A 19,587-nucleotide genomic window follows, 5' to 3' on the forward strand; every position below is an offset into this window, starting at 1 on the left:
CAGTCAGAGGTTGTGATGGAAGGGTTGAAGACGGCTGGCCAATGTCCGGGGGCAGAGGAAGGCTCTCAGCGAAGGCTGGGGAGGGGAGGGGATCCGTTCGGGTGGAGGGGAAGGGGAGGGCTCACAGGCTCCGGCCCCGGAAATCCGATCCCTTTAGGACCCAGAGGTGCCAGTCCCCCAGCGGCGGCGGCGAGAAGGGCAGCCGCTCGGTCTCCGGCAGCCGCCGCTCGGGCAGAGCCAGAGAAAGACCGAGGCTCGGGGCACGGGGGGGAGGGAGGGAGGGAGGGAGGCGCGGCGGCGGAGCGGCCCGGGCCGGCGGAGCAGCCATGGGCGCTGGGGTGCCGGGCCCCCCGAGAGCCGAGGCCTCCGGCCGGACTGGGGGACGCCCGGGCTGCCAGCCCCACTGACACCGCCTCGGACGATGTGAGCCGGCGACGCCGCGGCTGCTTCGCGGGCAGGGCGCGCGCTCCCACCGGCCCCAGACGCCGCTTTGCTAATTTGGGTGGGGGCGACCGTACCAGGCCGCTTGGGCTTTTGAAGCGGGGCTGGCTGTCTTCGGCAGCTTGACTGGGGGAGGCGACCCACACACAGGGCGCTTGGAGATTTTTTTTTTTTCATTTTTTTAAAAAAGCGGGATTAACTGTTTTTGGCAGCGGTTTTGGGGGGACCCTAAAAAAGGCCTTCTGGGGTTTCTTTTATCGGGGGGAGGGGGCGGTGGTCCCGACTTGGCCAGCCGCCTGTTGAAGGGGGGGAGCGGGGAGCAAGGGGATGCGAACCCGGCTCCCCCCACCATGATGAAGACGGAGCCACGGGGGCCCGGGGGTCCCCTCCGGAGCGCCTCCCCGCACCGCAGCGCCTACGAGGCGGGCATCCAGGCGCTGAAGCCGCCCGACGCGCCCGGGCCCGACGAGGCACCCAAGGGGGCCCACCACAAGAAATATGGCTCCAACGTCCACCGCATCAAAAGTATGTTCCTGCAGATGGGCACGACGGCGGGGCCCTCGGGCGAGGCGGGCGGCGGCGCGGGCCTGGCCGAGGCCCCGCGGGCGTCCGATCGCGGCGTGCGCCTGTCGCTGCCGCGGGCCAGCAGCCTGAACGAGAACGTGGACCACAGCGCCCTGCTGAAGCTGGGCACCAGCGTGTCGGAGCGCGTGAGCCGCTTCGACTCCAAGCCCGCGCCCTCCGCGCAGCCTGCGCCGCCGCCGCACCCGCCGTCCCGGCTGCAGGAGACGCGGAAGCTGTTCGAACGGAGCGCCCCGGCGGCCGCAGGCGGCGACAAGGAGGCCGCGGCGCGGCGGCTGCTGAGGCAGGAGCGCGCCGGCCTGCAGGACCGGAAGCTGGACGTCGTGGTGCGCTTCAACGGCAGCACTGAGGCGCTGGACAAGCTGGACGCTGACGCCGTGTCCCCGACGGTCAGCCAGCTCAGCGCCGTCTTCGAGAAGGCCGACTCGAGGACCGGCCTCCACCGCGGGCCCGGGCTCCCCAGGGCCGCAGGGGCTCCCCAGGTCAACTCGAAGCTGGTCAGCAAGCGGTCCCGGGTGTTCCAGCCCCCGCCGCCGCCGCCGCCGCCCGCCCCGTCGGGGGATGCTCCGGCGGAGAAAGAGCGCTGCCCCGGAGGGCAGCAGCCCCCGCAGCACCGAGTGGCCCCTGCCCGGCCGCCCCCCAAGCCCCGGGAGGTGCGCAAGATTAAGCCGGTGGAGGTGGAGGAGAGCGGGGAGTCGGAGGCCGAGTCGGCGCCCGGGGAGGTGATCCAGGCCGAGGTTACGGTCCACGCGGCCCTGGAGAATGGCAGCACCGCGGCAACCGCAGCCAGCCCCGCGCCCGAGCAGCCAAAGGCCCAAGTGGCCCCGGAGAAGGAGGCGGCGGCGGTAGCGCCGCCAGAGAGGGGGGTGGGCAATGGCCGGGCCCCGGACGTGGCCCCTGAGGAAGTAGATGAATCCAAGAAGGAGGACTTCTCGGAGGCGGACTTGGTGGACGTGAGCGCCTACAGTGGGCTCGGGGAGGACTCTGGGGGCAGTGCCCTAGAGGAGGACGACGAAGAAGACGAGGAGGATGGGGAGCCCCCCTACGAGCCCGAGTCGGGGTGCGTGGAGATCCCGGGGCTGTCGGAGGAGGAGGACCCAGCCCCGAGCCGGAAGATCCATTTCAGCACGGCGCCCATCCAAGTAAGTGAGCCCCCCCTCCCCGCCCCCGCGCCGCCCCTGCCACGTGCACGCGGCCGCCCCCGGCTCGCCAGCCAGCCGGGTTTGGCAGGCTGAGTCAGCCCCTGCCACCCAGCCCCCTTCCCAGAAGTTCCCACCCTCAGGGGGGCGTGGGGGAGTTCCAGCTGTTTGTCAGAGAGGGATTTTCAGGTGTGCGAGGGGGGTGGCCTGCCCCGACCTGCCCTCAGGTTCCTCCGCCTGCTGCCCCGCCCCGCCCCGCCACTTCGCAGAACCCGTCCTGCCCCACGCAGGTTCTGGGACACCTGCTTTGCCTTCCTCGCCCAGACATTCCTTACTCCAGAGGCTGCCAGAGGCTGGGGCTTGGGTAGCGTGAAAGGGGTGTGTGTGTCCTCAGGAGAGATATTTGCCCTTCACTGGGTAGAGGGGGGCTAGGGGTGCTCTCCTCCTGTATGGGAGCTGGATGGGGTGAGAAAGGGGAAAGCCAGGAACTTCTCAAAACGAAGCTGCAGGGGACGGCAGCCCTTCCTCCATTCTGTTTGCACCCCACCCCAAGTTTGCAGAAGTGAAAGAGGGAAGCAGATCGTGAGGGTGAGCTGGTCTGTGGCCATGTGACTGACTGGCGCCGTGTTCCCTGGGGGTCCCTGCAGGCCAGCTGCCCCATCCTGGTTGCACAGGGAGGGGCACTTTGTGTGGTCCTTGATGGGGAGAGGCCTTCTGCAGGCATGGAGGGGAGGAGGTGGGGCTAGGATCCCCCTGGGTGCCTGGCAGTAATGGGCATGCCTTTGCTCTTGGCTGCTCAATAGGACAGACTCCCAGGGCCTTGGCAGGCCCCAAGTGTTCTTCCCACATTCTCTAGGAGCCCTGAAAGAGGGATGGGAGCTGCCCCTTTGGGAGTCTCATCCCCACTGCCACTATTGGTGGTTGGTTTGTGGGTTATGCCAGAGCTTGGAGGCCCTCAGAACAGCGCCGATGGGGAGGGGACATCCCCTGGGGGGAATCAAAAACCCCAGGCCACCCCTCCCCCCACTTCCCACCACCCTCCACTCTTGGCTGGCACATTCAGCCTGCAGGGTTCTTTCTCACCACCCCAGGCTCAGCTGCACCCGGCCCCAGGTCCGCCCCATGGAAGTGTCCAGGTCCCTGGACTCTCCTTGGCCTGGACCCTGCCCGGCCTTTACCCTTCCCTAGCCAAACCACCATCTGTTTGCTTGCCGTTTCCATAACTACTCCTGGACATTGAAGCTGCCCAACTTTCCTCTCACTCGACCGGAATATTAGCCTCTCTCTGCCTCTCTCCCACCTCCCACCCCAGCAGGAGGCCTGAAAGGTTAAAAGTGAGTGGCTGCTCTTCCCCTCCCAGGCCAGTCCCTCCCCTAGGCTGGGTCCTGGGGGGTCCTCTCCCAACCGCTTTCCCCTCCTGAAGGCAGTGGGGTTCTGAAGGGAATGGGGGACTGTACTGTTTCTTGGGACTCTGAAGCAGAGTCTGGATCCCCCCACCCCACCCCCACTAATTCTGCGAGCAGCCGGATGCCCTCGGAGATGGAGTGTGGTCTGGGCCTCTGACTGTCTATATTTGACGCCTTACCCTGATTTTTTGGTAAAAAATAGCACATGATTTGGAGCAGTGCTTCCCGGCTCCCTGGTGACTCTGGAGCTGGCCCGCCCTGTGTGAGAGCCAGGGTGTGTGGCGGGCCCGGTGTGGCTGGCTTTCAGCCTCACTGGGGATTTCCTCCTCCCCACCCTGGCACAGGGGCCCCACTTTTTCTTCTTCCTGCCCCTGCCTTGATGCCAAGTCCAGGGTCCCGGGCCCCATGGATGACCCAGTTGTTCCCCTTCTGGAGGTGGAGGCCTCTGCTGAGGGCAGAGAACCTAATTCCAGATTGGCCTGGGGGAGGTGGGACTTCACGTAGGGCCCTCTGTTAGACCGGCATATCATGGTGGGCAACCCGAGGAGGGGTAGGAGGTGGTCTGGGGCTTCTGAGCCCAGGCCTGGGATTCCTGCAGGGGGCAGAACCAGAAAGGGAACAGGATTTGATAGGCTGAGAGAAGAGGGCAGGGTGCAGCCCAGGACAGGCTGTGAGGGTGTGTTTTGGAGGTCACAGTGGGTATGTGTGACCCTGTTTGTCAGGGAGGGGTTGGTTGACCCAGGAGACTGTAGAGACTGAAGGATGAAGGGACCCTGTCTCCCAGAGCAGGGGGTGAGAGTCAGGGGACTCCAATGCAAAGTGGGCCAAATCCCACTGCTGAGTCCAAGCTCACACCAGCCCTGTCCCAGAGCCTGGGGCATGTGTGCGGTGGAAACAAAGTCACCGGTGACCCACCCACCTGGCCCAGCTGGGTGCAGTCTCATCCTGCCTGGCCACAGTTTAACCCATGTGACCTTGGGCAGTGGGCCTGGTGCCCTGTACTATGTGTAAGGTGGGCAGCCTGTTTGTTCAAAGGGTGCAATGGAAGATGAGTTTTAAGGGCTGGAGCCGGAGTTTCTCTGATGCTGTGAAATTGAGCTAAGGGACCAGAGGGGTCCCTCTCACCTAAGCCTTCTAGTCCTATGAGCACCCCCTCCCTCTCCCACTGTGGCAGTGAGCCTCTCTGGTAGGGGGTGGGGATGACACAGAGCAAGCCCAGACAAAGGCTGGGACACAAGAGTGCTGCTGCCTGCCAGGGTGCCCACAAGGTCTGCTCCTGGAGGAGACAGGGCCCTGCCAAGGGCCCTTGGGGGAGATGGGGTCCTAGTCTGACTCCTTGGGGCTGAGACTCAGCCATCTGATAGTACTGCTCCTCATCCCTCCCCGCCCCCGCCTGGCTCCAAGTGGTGCCAACCTGTCACTGCAGGCAATGAAGCTTGAGCATGTCATGGTACCCCAAATGGTGCTCATTAACCTCCCACTGGGGGCACCCCTGCCTGGGCCCAGAATTAGACATTCCCATAGAGCCCAGCCCCACCTTCTCTGTCCTTCCGAGAGGGTCAGAGCTGAGGAATTCCCTTTTTTGCTGAGACACGGGAGAGAGACAACAGAGGGGTACAGGAGATGCCAAGGCAGGGCTGCCCTTGGAGCCCCATGGCACCTGGGTTCACTGTGGGTAGTGTCAGAGGCCGTCCCCTCCTCAGTCTCCTGGGCCCCCTAGCACATGGGGGACAGGGGGTGTAACTCAGAGCTGCAGTTGTGGAGGGAGAGCAGCCTGGGTGTGCAGGCCAGGCCGCAGGGCCCAGCTTTTTCCCCTGCTCCTGCCACCTGAGGGGCTCCTGGGGGTGGAGGGCCTGCCTTTTCTCCACAGGGATAGAGGTGGTCTTTCCTGCTTCCCTCCCCTGCTCCAACATCCACCTGAGTGGCAACTCAGAGCCAGTCCTGGGTACCTCTCCCCTTCCACCCCTCCTGCTCCCCTCACCCTCTGCTGTCTCACACCCGCTCCCCCCTCTCTCCCCATCTGGCATCCTCCAGCATCTTCTCTATCCTCTCTCCCCTCCTCCTCTTCCCCTCTTCTGCTCAGCCTGTTCCTTCCTCTCTGTGTCTGTCTTTGTGTCCCCTCTCGCCTATCTGGCTCTCTAGGTCCTATCTCACTTTCTCTCTATCTGGGTGTCTGGGTTCCTGAGTTGGACGTTTCTCCAGGATTCCCCTTCTGTGCCTATGGCAGATCATGCTCACGCTGGTTGGAGCTGCAGAGAGAAGAGCAGTGCGGGTCAACCAAGGCTGGGTCCCTTTCTGTCTTGAACCTGGGCTCCAGAACTATAAGGGCCTTTGTTTTGCTCAGAGCTGGGGTCTCTTGGGGCTGGGCGAGGCCTTATCTCAGGGCTGTCATGGGGAGGCATGGGGTGGGTAACTCGGCCTGCCTCCTCAGCCTCCTCATGCCAGTTCTGCCCTTGTCCTCCTGCCGGCCTTTCTGACCAGCTGCCTCCCTCCCCAGGTGTTCAGCACCTACTCCAACGAGGACTACGATCGTCGCAACGAGGATGTGGATCCCATGGCGGCCTCTGCTGAGTACGAGCTGGAGAAGCGGGTGGAAAGGTTGGAGCTGTTCCCTGTGGAGCTGGAAAAGGGTGAGAGGCCAGGAGGCCAGGCCACTTGGGCACAGCTGGGGTTGACCCGGGTCTCATCTCTGGCGCCAGCTCCTGCCCTGTGCCCTCAGGGGCTCCCACAGACTTGCTGGGCCTCTCCCTCTGACTCGGGCCCTTGGTGACCTTCCCTGCTTCTCCCTTGTCGGCACCCAGAGCCAACAGGGACTCGGACCCAGGCCAAGCCACACCCCCACCACCCCAGTCATGGAACCACATTTGCACATTCAGTTAACAGGTCTCTGTAGGGTATTGTGTGCTAGGTCCTAGGCTCTGTGTTGGGGACACAGTGATGGGCTCTTGGGGAGATGGATGGGGAAGGCAGACATGGAAGGCACAGTCACATCTAATTGCACCCTTAGGTGCTGGAATAGGGGCTGGGGAAGGTAAGGAGGGGCTGCTGTAAAAGCGTTTAACCAGGTGACCTAACCAGACTGTGCTTGGGAGCATTCCCCGGGGAAGTGAGGCTTGAGTTGCACTCTGGTGAGGAGGAATTAGGGGAGTAGGCAGGAAAGGGGCTTGGCTGCATTTTCACAGGGAGGGCAAGAAGGGCATGCAAATGAGGCCTTGCAGACCACGTGGTCTTGTTGCTAAGATGGACTGGGAGCCATTTCGAGGCACAGGAAAGGTCTAGAAAGACCACGCCAGGCTGTGGTGTAGGGAGGGGATCACAAGTGAATGGAGAAAGGCCACTGTGGCGTGGACAGGAAGATGGCAGAACGGGTGTGGGTGGACTGGAAAGATCTCCAGGGATAGAATCCACAGGATCTGGGGGTCATTTGGCTCAGGTGGAGGCTGTGAGTGGGAGGGAGGAATCCAGGTGTCTCCCAGGTCTGGCAGGTGGCAGGTGGTGGTGGCATCCCCCATGAGGGAGTGTTTGTGGGGGAAGGTCATTAGTTTGGACGTCAGAGGCCCATGAGTCAGGCGGGGGCAGGTGTGGATAGGGGAATGGACCTCAGGGGAGAGAGAATCTGGAGGTCTTTGGTCCTTGAAGCTGTGAGTACAGATGAGACTGGTTAAGAGGGAGAAGACCAAAGGCTTAGGGCTGAGTCCCATCCTGGCCACCCCCATCCCGGCCACACGCCCTGGTCTGCATATACAACAGTCTAACCTGCCTGTGCCACCTTTGGCACACACTTCTACCCATTGGTTCTTTGGAAGGGACAAAGAGCAGGGAGTGGCTCAGGAGCCCTCCTAGTTGCCTTGGCGAAGAAGGTGGACAGAGCCATACGCCTTCTTCAGTTGTGGGACATCCCCTAATGGGGACTGCTTCCTGATGGGGGTCTGTGCCCTGGAATTCGGGGTGGAGAGTCTTGTATGTCCCCTACAAGCCCTGTCATCTCACCACTCTCTGTTCCACAGACTCCGAGGGCCTGGGCATCAGCATCATTGGCATGGGTGCTGGGGCGGACATGGGCCTGGAGAAGCTGGGTATCTTCGTCAAGACCGTGACGGAGGGTGGTGCGGCCCATCGGGACGGCAGGTACCAATCCTCCCCAGTCTTGCCCAACCCTTTTTCACTCCCCGACTGGCCATCCTCGGTGGGGTGAGCCACTGAGCTGGGGGTGGGGTGGGCCTTCTCTGGGAGACTTCTGTGCTGTGTGTGCAGCTGAGATGTTCGGGGAGCACTGCCCTGCCAGGTGCCGTTCCAGGCCCCAGAAATACAACAGCGAGCACAGTCAGCCCCCATGCCCTCAGGGAGCGTGCGTTCTCCAGGAGGGACTGGTGACCATGGGGGCTGTAGGCGTATGTTATGCATCCTGGTCTGGAGTATGGTTTGGGCCCTGGTAGGGAGAAGACAGGCATGGAACCTGTGTGCCTGGAGTATATTTGAGCTTTTTTTTTTTTTTTTTTTCCCCCCCGCTTAACAAACATTGACTCTCTGACAATGTTGGGCTGGTCCTGGGCCCTGGGGAGTCAGTGGTGAGGGCCTGGCCCTTGAGAAGTGTGCAGTGTAGTGTGAGGTAGACATTGAACAAGTAGACACACAAAAAGTGGTGAAATAGAGGGAAATGCAGGGTGCTGTGAAGGCATACAATAGGGGAGCTTAACCTCTCTGGGTATCAGGGAAGGCTTCCTGGAGGAAGCAGTGCTGGAGCTGAGAGCTAAGGCTGAGCAGGAGTTAGCTGTGCTGAGGGAGTGAGTGCAGAGGTTCCAGGCCGTGGAGCCACGAGCAGGCAGGTGTGGCTGGGGCATAGAGAGCAGGGGCCAGGAGGCTGTGACTAGACACATTGGTGGCGGTGGCTCTGGAGACTGGCTCTCTTTGCGCTTGTGAGTGTGCATGCCTTTGTCGAGCATCCGTGGTTGCAGGGGGTGAGTTCTGTGGGACAGAAGGTTCAGGGAGGGCATCCTGGAGCTGTGTGCCAGCCAGGGACCCCTGTGTTAGCTTTGTATTGCAGGGGTGTGGGGAGTGGCAGTAGGAAGGGCTGTAGAGCATCCCCTAGGTGGCTGTAAGTTAGAGGTTGACATGGGGGATCTCTTGTGGTGATACCTCAAACCCAGACCCCCTCCATGTGACAAAGGTGAGCAGGTATCCTTGTGCAGCTGGGTGACTTTGGGATCTTGTTGCTAGAGATGGGGCTGCCCTGTCAAGGGGCTTCTACCTGCTGCAGCCCGGGTGGCAGGGAGAGGGGCAGGGAACAGGATGCCCTTTCATTTACCCCTTCCCCCTCCCAGTGTGAACTTCCATAGCCTTTTCCCATTGCTGCCTGTGGGTTGTCTAAGGAGTGAGTGTGCATGGTGGCCGTGGCCACTCACTCATGCCCACCTGGGAGTGGCGTGTGTTGGGGTGAGCTCTTGACAATAGGCCATTTCCTCCATTTCCGTGTGGGAGTCTGAGAGAAGGCCTGGAGCTGCCAGGGAGGTGGAGTGGAGGAGGGAGGTGCCTGAGAGGCCCCCCACCCTCCATCTCCCTCGGCAGGCCGGACTGAACCTTCCCTTGTGTGGAGAACACGGGCTTCAGGGGACACAACTGGAGTGTGTCAGGAGGTGCACCTGTATCAGGTGTGTGTGGGACTTGAGAAAGTGCCATTCAGTCTTGGGGACTTGGGAGGACATCTGTGCACTCAATTCTGTGCAGAAATGTACACGTAAGAGGGTGGCTGTCACTTGTGTGCCGTGGGGCCCCTGGCCAGTGTGCATGGCAGAGATGAACTCTGAGAATGTCATACCGCTTAGTCAAGTATGATGGAGGAGGGGACAAGAGTGTGATTGTCACAGGAAGTGTGCCTGCCGCCTCTCCTGGTCCTGGACGCCTGTGTCTGCTTTGCTTGCCTGGCTCTCACTGCCCACACAGGTGGGCCTGGCTGACACTGAATCCTCTGGCCTCGTGAATGTTATGCAAGTAGACAAAGTACCAGGTCCCTGTGGGGACAAAGTCCCTGTGAGGTTTTTTGTTGTTGTTTTGTTTTCTTGTTTTTTTGTTTTGTTTTGTTTTGTTTTTGAGGCAGGGTCTTACTCTGTTGCCCAGGCTGGAGTGCAGTGGCGTGAGCACAGCTCACTGCAGCCTTGACCTCCCTGGCTCAAGTGATCCTCCCCCCCCATCCTCCCAAGTAACTGGGACTACAGGCACATGCCACTACACCCAGCTAATTTTTTTTTTTATTGTTTGTAGAGATGAGTTCTCACTATGTACTCGGGCTGGGGAGCCTGGAGTTTCTGATGGGAGGAGGCTACCTCTACCCTCGCTCCATGATTCCCCTGTGACCCCTTAACCAATGTCACTCCCCTAGGATCCAGGTGAATGATCTCCTGGTGGAGGTGGATGGAACAAGTCTGGTGGGAGTGACCCAGAGCTTTGCGGCGTCTGTGCTCCGGAACACCAAGGGCCGAGTGCGGTGAGAGCCTAGAGGGGTGGGGCATGGGAGTGGGCAGGAGGTCCTCGTCCAGGCACTCCGCTCACCTGTCTACAGCCAGTTAAGGTTCTGGTGTTCCAGCTCACAGAGGTTCTGCTGACTCCTTGGCTGCAGGAGTTGCTGTGCCTGGAGTCCCTTGCCTCACACCTGCCTTCTCATCCCAGCTCCCTGGCCACTGCTGGCCACCAGTACTCAGCCTTCCTGGCCCACTGTCCACTACCCCTCCAAACTGTCCTCTAGGGCTTATTTTCCTTCCCCCTGCCTGTCCCCGACTCACTGATTGAAGAACTAGGACGTCCAGGGTGAATGCTAACCACACTGGGATCCCCTCATTAGGACCTCATCTTTCCCCCCGACCAGCCCCGTGTCATCCTGGGAAGACTCCTCCCCAGGCCTATAACCAAGGGGACTGGATCAGAAGCCCCCTTTGTCCACTCTACCTCTGGCTTAACATTCAGGGATCACTCCCTGCCCCCCTGCAAGAGGGGCACTACCCCCAGGAAAGGGTGGTGGAGAGAAACAGGATGTGGGTGGCCACCGGGAGGAGGGGCTGGTGCCTGGAAGTTCCACTATTTCCTCTCCATCCTAATCTCCAGTTGCCATCATCCCGCCCCTTCCTGAAGCTCAGGGGCTTGGAGCATACCCAAGAAACACCTCCGCAGCCCATCCCTGCTGGGAGGGTCATCTTCACCTTTCCCTGCCTCATTTTCTCCCCTGTGGCAGGGGAAGAGCCTCCTGAGTGCATGTACCCTGCAGCCCAGCCTAGAGGTTGGCTGCAGTCTCTCTACTGGCCAGAGGGGTGAATGGGCCTTCCTGCCTCCCTTGGGAAGGAAACCTGATAAGGGCCCCCATTCCCCCATTCATTATTAACACTGCAGCCTTCGGACTCAGCCCTCTCATCTCTCCTCCCCTGGGAGGGCCTGAGCTTGGAGAGGGGAGCATCAGCAGGGAGGATGGTGGCATTACCTGGCTGAGGACAGAGGCAGCGGATGATGCTGGTGCCCCTGCAGGTTTATGATTGGCCGGGAGCGGCCGGGAGAGCAGAGCGAAGTGGCCCAGCTAATTCAGCAGACTTTGGAACAGGAGCGATGGCAGCGGGAGATGATGGAGCAGAGATACGCCCAGTATGGGGAGGATGACGAGGAGGTAGGGAGTCCCTGCCTGACTGGCCGCGTGGTCGCCCCCTGGTGGCTAGATGAAGCGTTACAGTCATCTGCCTCTACTGCTTCCCCTGCCCTGGTAAAAAGCCCACAGTGCCATTCCCTGTCCTCCAGTCACACTCTTTGTCTTCAGAGGTCAGACAAGGAATACACAGTCCTCTCAAAGAGCCCCAAGTCTGAGGGGAGAGTATAGCCCCTGGCCTTGGGGGACCTAATCTGAAAGGGAGATAGATCCAGAAGGGGAAAGACAGTACAGGCTGTTTCTTCAGAGACCCAGGCTGATGGGGAACTGACTCCCTCTGTCATCAGGGGAATACTAGGCTGTTGGGGTAAGACATAAACTGTGTCTCTGGTCCAGCCTCAGGCTGAAGCGGGAGGCACGAACCACATTCCTGGGTAGCTGTCTGTCTGGCATGGGCAGACTGGTCCCAGCCCTGGTCATCAGGGCTGAGGGCAGCTGGGTGGGGAGGGCCCACAGTCTCCGGTCTCCCTTTGCAGACGGGAGAGTACGCCACTGACGAGGATGAGGAGCTGAGCCCCACGTTCCCGGGTGGTGAGATGGCCATCGAGGTGTTTGAGCTAGCAGAGAACGAGGATGCACTGTCCCCTGTGGACATGGAGCCCGAGAAGCTGGTGCACAAGTTCAAGGAGGTGGGAGGAGGGGCTCCCTGGAGTGGTGGAGGGAAAGGCAGGCAGGTCTCCTGCCCTCAGCACTGCCTACCCCACCCCGCCGGAGCTGAGTGCCTACCCCTCTTCCCAACAGCTCCAGATCAAGCACGCAGTCACTGAGGCAGAGATACAGCAGCTGAAAAGAAAGGTGAGGGTGTGTATGCGTGTGCGTTTGTGTGCGCGCATGCGTGTGTTGAGGAGCAGGGTCCCTCTACCCTCACACCTGCACATGCTGACACTTAGGCACAGGCACCCACAGAACAGGCTGCTCTAAGGCAAGAGGATATATTAAGAGCTCAAGCTCTGGATCCATCTGCTCCAGTATCACTTGCTTCTCTGTGCCTCAGCCTCCTCATCCATAAAATGGAGTCATAATAGCACCAACACCACCGGGTCGTTGTAGGATTAAAAGAGATAATATATGTCAAGTTGGCCGGGTACGGTGGCTCACACCTGTAATCCCAGCACTTTGGGAGGCCGAGGCGGGTGGATCATGAGGTCAGGAGATCGAGACCATCCTGGCTAACACAGTGAAACCCCGTCTCTACTAAAAATACAAAAAAATTAGCCAGGCGTTGTGGCGGGCGCCTGTAGTCCCAGCTGCTAGGGAGGCTGAGGCAGGAGAATGGCGTGAACCTGGGAGGCGGAGCTTGCAGTGAGCCGAGATTGTGCCACTGCACTCCAGCCTGGGCCACAGAGTGAGACTCCATGTCAAAAAAAAAAAAAAAAAAAATATATATATATATATATATATTTGTGTGTATATATATGTCAAGTCTTTCGCACAATGTCTGACATAATAGGTGCTCAATAAAAAGTCAAAGTAGGCTGGGTGCAGTGGCTCATGCCTGTAATCTCAGCACTTTGGGAAGCCAAGGCAGACTGCTTGAGCCAGGAGTTAGAGACCAGCCTGGGCGACGTGGCAAAAACCTATCTCTACAAACAATACAAAAATTAGCCAGGTGTGGTAGCGCACACCGGTGATCCCAGCTACTCGGGTGGCTGAGGTGGGACGATCACTTGGGCCAGGGTAGGTGGAGGCTACTGTGAGCCGTGATTGTGCCACTGCACTCCACTCCAGCCTGGGTAACAGAATGAGACCCTGTCTCAAAAGAAAAAAAAGTCAGTATATTAGCTGTGATACCGAAGCGTGCTAAGTTCCACTCTAGGTGTCTCTGTGTTCGTGCTGTCCCATGTATGTCTGCTATATATAAGCCCATTGATAAATACCACCCAGAAATACACACACTGACACACAGCAGCCTGGCCCCAGGCACATAGTACCCACAGACCCCCTCACCCAGACACCCAGACACATAGAGACACCCACTCCACACAGACACGGTCACAGAGACAGTGGACCTGTACTTCATGTGACATTACACTCGGGGCTATCAGCCTGGATACGCAAACCCACTCTGCACCCATCTGCTTTGAAACACACAGGCATGGCCATCGCTCAGACCACCTGGTCTAGGAAGAGTGTGACAGGACATGCACATTCTCACCTGGGCAAGCAACACAGAGGTGCCGACGCTGACACCACATGGAGACACATGACACACACACACGTGTAGCTTGCACAGATGCTTACACAAGCATGTCAGGTGCCAGCACCCTCACAGGCATGTGGATATACAGATTTCATATTAAAAGTCTGTATGGGGTCCCTGCTGGGACCTAGACTATAGGAGTCCCAGTACCTATGGGGCTTCTGCTGTGGTGGGGAGAGACAGATCTATAGGGGTCTTGCCGACATGGGAGGGTGCGTACCCTCCCACATGGAGGTATGCAGGAGAGGAGGGCGGGGTTTGGATGGCTGGGGCAGAAGCAGGGGCATTCCTGGCAGGGAGAGGAGCTCTGTGGAGCATGGAGGCTGGCTTTGGGGGAGGCCAGCCAGGAGGTGGCAGCATGCCTGTCGGGGAGAGGTGGAGGCAGGGCTGGACTGCCAGGGTAGGCTCTGGCTTGCAGTGTCCTGCCTCCCCTCTAAGGACTCTGGCCTTGGTCCTATAGATAGCATGGAGTATGTGGCCATTGGGATTTTTTGGAAAGCCACTGCCTACAAAGTGGGAGGGCATGAAAGTGGGCAGTGCTGGGAGGCAGGCGAACTGGTTAGGGGCCCAGACAGTGTTCTGGTAGGGGTAGGCCAGGACTGCTCAGAGTATTGGCAGAGGGTCTGGAAAGGAAGGGTGGGTGAGCACTGCATTTCCGGGGTCAGAGTGACAGGCTGTGTTCCTGGGGTGTATGCAGAGTATGAAGGGGAGGGACACGCCAAAGGTCTGTTTGTGCGTTCCACTTACAGACCTCCTCTGGGTACCTTATAGATGTCCGGTACTGTTCCCATCACCATGATGGGCAAAGCCAGAGCTGACCATTGTTCTTGTGCATCTGCAAACCAGTGACTGTGTTGTCACACACTGGCATGGGGCTCTGTAGGAGAGAACAGGCTTCCTGAGCTGCTAAAGCAGGAGGAACCTGATTTGGGTAGAGGTGGGGATAGGGCTATGCTGTTGCAGGGAGTTGTGGGGGCTTCTCTGGAGAAGTGACACACTGAGTAGAGAGCCAAAGGGTGAGATAGAGGGAAATAATTAGGCAAGCAGGAGGGTAGATGGGGGACGTTCCAGGCAGAGGGGACAGCACATGCAGAGGCCCTGTGGCAAGTCTGAGGATCTGCAGGAAGGCCTGTGTGGCTGGGGGACAGAGAGCAAGGGATGTTTGCAGCAAATACTGGAAGGGGCCTGAGACTGAGTGCCAACATGTCTGTGAGGTTGTGGGGCCTTTTAAAAGAGCAAATCAGGAAAGAAGGCATAGGTTTGTGCAGCTGCGGGGGTCTGGTCTGGGGCATGGTACCTGGGAGGAGCTGGGAGCTAAAGCTGGGAGTTGGGAGCAAGGTTGGGCTGGGACTTGAGATTTGTGGCTCAGAGTGCACACAGGTGGTGTGGGAGATGGGCCAGTGCCCCAGGGCAGTGAGTATAGAGAGAACAGAGGATCCAGAACTGAGCTGTGGGGGACTGGAGGTCTGCGCTGGGGTCACCTGGAAGCTGGGAGAGGAACCAGGATTGTTCAGGAAGCCACAGGAGCAGACTGGCGAGCAGGGCTGGGGCTGCAGAGAGGGGACAGAGAGCGATGGAGGAGCAGAGACTGGCGAGCAGGGCTGGGGCTGCAGAGAGGGGACAGAGAGCGATGGAGGAGCAGAGACTGGCGAGCAGGGCTGGGGCTGCAGAGAGGGGACAGAGAGCGATGGAGGAGCAGAGACTGGCGAGCAGGGCTGGGGCTGCAGAGAGGGGACAGAGAGCGATGGAGGAGCAGAGACTGGCAAGCAGGGCTGGGGCTGCAGAGAGGGGACAGAGAGTGATGGTGACCCTCATCTGCCCTTTTACTTCACATGTACTGTCTCACTAGAGCTTTTGTGAGCTTGGGAGGCACATATCACTCCCATTTGACAGATGGGATTACTGAGGCTTGGAACATTAGTTGCATTGCCCCAAGTCAGAGTATCAGCGACAAACCGAAGCCTCCAGCCTCCCTGTGAGAGGGGTGCAGTGACAGGGAGTCTGGTGGGAGCTCTGAGGCCGAGCTCTACTTTCCTCTCTGGGTTTCAGTTCTCAGGCTCAGTCAAAGAGGGTTAGTAGTTGGGGTGCAATGGACTCCACAACTGTAGGAATCCCCTGGCGACTCTGGCACCAGTGCTAGGATGGGGGTACCCTTTGGCTCCTGCTGGCCCCCACCAACCCAGGGCCGTGCCTTCCTCCCTCAGCTGCAAAGCCTGGAGCAGGAGAAGGGGCGCTGGCGGGTGGAGAAGGCGCAGTTGGAGCAGAGTGTGGAGGAGAACAAGGAGCGCATGGAGAAACTGGAAGGCTACTGGGGCGAGGCCCAGAGCCTGTGCCAGGCTGTGGACGAGCACCTGCGGGAGACTCAGGCGCAGTACCAGGCCCTGGAGCGCAAGTATAGCAAAGCCAAGCGCCTCATCAAGGACTACCAGCAGAAGTACGTGGCTGGGGGCTGGGCGGCCTGGGCCCAGGGAGCATTGAGAGGCTTTTGGGGGCAGTCCCTCCCCACCCCTCCAGCTGAGTAGGGAGGCAAGGAGCACAGAAGTTGGAGGGCCCCATGGTGGGACACCCAGCCTGGAATGACATGCATCAGAGCCAGCACAGAGCCAGACCCCCAGAGGCTTTGGGAAAACCTGGGGCCTCCCAACCTGAGAACAGGGGAGGACAGAGCTGCCCAGGTAGAGCTGAGGACCTGGGTCATCCTGGATGGAAGCCAGACCACACACCCTTACCTGCCATCTGTCCCTTGCCTATGCCCAGGGAGATAGAGTTCCTGAAAAAGGAGACTGCACAGCGTCGGGTTCTGGAGGAGTCAGAGTTGGCCAGAAAGGAGGAGATGGACAAGCTCCTGGACAAGGTGGGCTCGGGGCGCCCTGTGGGCAGGGCCCAATGGAGGGAGCAGCACTGAAGCCCCTACCCTATGGGTCCTGGAGGGAGGGGATGCCATGTCCTCACCAGGGGGGTGGAAGGGGCTGGGATCATGCCTGGTGTCCAGACCTGACCCCCTACCCTCCTTTGTTTTCCAGATCTCAGAACTGGAAGGAAACTTGCAAACACTGAGGAATTCCAATTCTACTTAACAGGAATCATTCCTTGACAGGACAATAATTAACCCCCTCCCATTGTCCTCCCTCCCCTGTCCTCAACACCCCACCCCTCCCCCTACCAGCCTGGGGACAGGTGCCCCGACTCCCCCCCACCCCTCCACCCCACCTCCCCCAGCTTCAGGGACCAGAGGGCTCATATCACAGGCCCCCTTAAGATGGCCTGGGCAGACAGAGGTGGCTGGAAGGGCGGCCTCTTTCCTGCCCCATGGGGCTGAGGCACAGAGGCCGAGGGCTGCCAAGGGCTGGCCTGGTGGTCGATGGACACAAGCACCTGCACATCAAGCTGCCAGACTTTACACACTCCAGCTTTTGTCTCTGGACTGGAACGGGGCTGGGGCTCTCCCAGCATCTGCCAACTGGAGGCTGCTCCCTGCCCATGGGGCACCTGGGTGGCCCCTGGGCCTCTTGACTTGAGATTCTACCTTCTCGGCCCTTCCCTCTCCCCCATCATTGTGCTGTCTCTGTTGCATTCCGACCCTCCTGCTTGGGGGGTGGGGGCATTGCCTCAACACCTCCCCGATCCCTGTTCCCTGTCCTGGGAGGGATAGAGTCCACCCCAGAGCCCGGAGGCTGGGCCTGGCCCTGGCCCTGCACTGATTTCTCATGTGTCCTTCGGGAAAAGGGGAGTGAGAGTAGGAAAAAGGGAGAGTTCAGGACACCTGATCCCCAGGTCCCCATTTCCTGGGGCAGCAGCCCTCAATTTCTCCTTGTGCCTCCCCTCTCCCAGGTGCCAAATAGCCATAACCTCCTCTTGGAACTGTTATGTGGCCTCTCTGGGGTCCAGGTTTCCTGGTCAAGGCTGGGAATGCCCAGGAGGAAAGGCTGTCAGCTTAGGGGGTCTGGCTACAGAGACCCTGGTCTTAGGCAAGGGGAACATTTCTCCCTGGAGAGCCAGGTCCTATCCTGTGCCGCCCTGCCTGCCCAGCCCAGGGCAATGCCTGGAAGCCTACTGACATTGCAGGGAGTCAGCCTCACCCCCCACCCCCTACTGTTTTTCCAATGTTTTGACTGGAGGGCAAAATTTTACTACTACTCATGTTTTTGGAGACCAGGGCTGCCCTGCTGGCAGCCTGCCTTCTAAGTGAAATCGACTCTGTTTCCCCACTTTAACCCCAAATTGGGGCTTGGACCAAGGGAGGTGAGACCCCCCCCAGGTCCCCTCCCCTTTCAAAATCCATCTCATTTTGCCACTTCATGCCCTTGCCCTAACTGGGTTTTTGTTCATTTTTTAAAACCAGAGCACCTATCCCATCCATTTTGGCTTCTTGTCCCCTGTAAATAGACCATGACTTCGATCAGTATTTCTTGTCCCCACCCCACCCCTTCCTATCCCCAGATGTGCCCCCATCCCCTGAAGGAGCTGGCCGTCTCAGTCCTGGGCCCACGCACTTCACCCCGGCAGATGGAGGGGGCGGAACTGGGTGGGCGGGGCCACTTCCAGCTGCTTGGGCCAGCGGCCACCCCTGCCCAGCCGTCCGGAGGACTGCGTCTCTGTATATAATATATATATGTATGTATTGTTCCCGGTTTTGTACGGACCATGCCCTCTGTCAGGTCGTCCCCATAAAAGCAGCCCCCAGAGCCTTGCTGCCTGATTTCTTGATTCACTGGGGTGGGGAGTGGGCAGGGATCAAGGATGCCAGGCTGCCCCAGTGGTCCCCTCCCACCAGTGCTGCCTCTAACCCTGAGGAACTTCCTACAGTGTCCCCCCGCCCCGTTCCCGGTTCCAGCAAACTGCTTCTCTGCCCCCATTCCACCCAGCAGCACCTATGCTTTTTGTCCAGTCCTCCTGGGCAGGGCTGAGGGTTTCTAGCGAGTTCGTTCAGTCTGTATTCCTTTTTCAGGGCCTCCATGAAGTTCCAAGGATGGGCTAAATACAGCAAGGTGAACCCCAAGTCCCTCCCCCAGAAGGCCTCTAAACTGTGGGGACACTTTCAAGAAGCACACCATGTGAGGCAGGTGAAGGATCAAAAGATAGCTGGGAGTGGGAGGTGACCGCCTGGCAGTTTTGTCCCCCGGGTCCTAGAAAATCTGTTTGCCTTTTCAGGCGGGCCAAGTGGCCTGAAATAGCCCCAGCCCCTGTGCTGGGCCAGCAAGCCTGTGTGCTGACTCACCAGCTCGAATGCTAATGGGTCTGGGAGTCTAGGTGCCAGGGTTCCAGGGACAAGCTTTGGTGAAGTCCCAGAGGGGTGAGAGCCAGCAGGGAATGGGGCAGGAGCTTCTGGCAGGCCCCAGGGCCAGTCTTTCCTTGCCGGGGTGCTGGTGTGCAGATGTGAGAGACCTGAAGCATGGAGGCACTGGCACTCAGTGGTGTGGCACTAGGGGATTCTCACCTTTGCCATAAGGAGTGAAGTCCCAACTTCAGGGCCTTTCAAGGTCACCTTGGTGGGTCCTTGACAACATCCAGATGGGTGGCCAGCACCCTTAGGGACAGTCTGCTCCAGAAGCATCCCCTGTAGATGGCTGTGTCACACAGGTCCCATTCATGCTTAGCTGAATTCTGGCTTCCCACAGCTATCCCTCAAAAACCCTAAGTCTACACCTCAGGCCAGTCCAAACCTGCCCCCCACATGAGGGTTGTCTGGAAACCTGGGGATGATGAATGCTCTTCCCAAGGCATCTTGGCTATGTGGACGATTGTTGGAACACTCTGGGAGCCCTGAGGATGCTAAAGACAGATCAAGGTGTCTGGTCCCCAAAATCAGAGACCACCAAACCACAGGGTCACAGGTCATAGCTCCAGAGTTAGAAGTCACTGAACCCTGGGGCCACCAAGGCTCTGCTCAGGAAACCCAGCCAAGAAGTGAAGTGGCGTGACCTTCCTGGGTGGGGAGGCAGGCATGAATGTTTTCAGGGTTTCTGCTGGGCTGACTGGGGCTAAGCATCCAGGGTGGGGTCCCTCTGTCCCTCCCCCACTCCCCATCTGTCCTGTGTGTTAGGTGAGGGGCCTATACATTGTTTGTTTCAAATGGTGGGCCATGTAGCCCCTCACATTTAAGCCCAAGTGTGTTGTGTGGCTGGAGGCGTGTGTGGC

General features: G+C 59.4%; 1 protein-coding gene across 2 annotated transcripts; it reads left to right on the plus strand.

Annotated features, from left to right (window-relative positions):
• On the plus strand, positions 1-18,134 carry PPP1R9B (protein phosphatase 1 regulatory subunit 9B). 2 transcript variants are annotated; one of them, XM_077971221.1, is made up of 11 exons: positions 1-231; positions 1,191-2,165; positions 6,066-6,198; positions 7,576-7,696; positions 9,945-10,049; positions 11,078-11,213; positions 11,726-11,878; positions 11,991-12,044; positions 15,654-15,883; positions 16,207-16,303; positions 16,473-18,134. In XM_077971221.1, exons 1-11 carry the CDS (start codon positions 16-18, stop codon positions 16,524-16,526), a joined length of 2,274 nt encoding a protein of 757 aa, XP_077827347.1. In that variant the 5' UTR covers positions 1-15; the 3' UTR covers positions 16,527-18,134. The 2 variants fall into 2 exon arrangements, with proteins under 2 accessions (XP_077827347.1, XP_014974807.1); XM_015119321.3 differs by having other exon boundaries at positions 219-2,165.
• Positions 18,135-19,587: the final 1,453 nt, after the last annotated feature.

The sequence above is a fragment of the Macaca mulatta genome, chromosome 16 (assembly GCF_049350105.2).
Source record: "Macaca mulatta isolate MMU2019108-1 chromosome 16, T2T-MMU8v2.0, whole genome shotgun sequence".
Lineage (NCBI taxonomy): Eukaryota > Metazoa > Chordata > Mammalia > Primates > Cercopithecidae > Macaca > Macaca mulatta.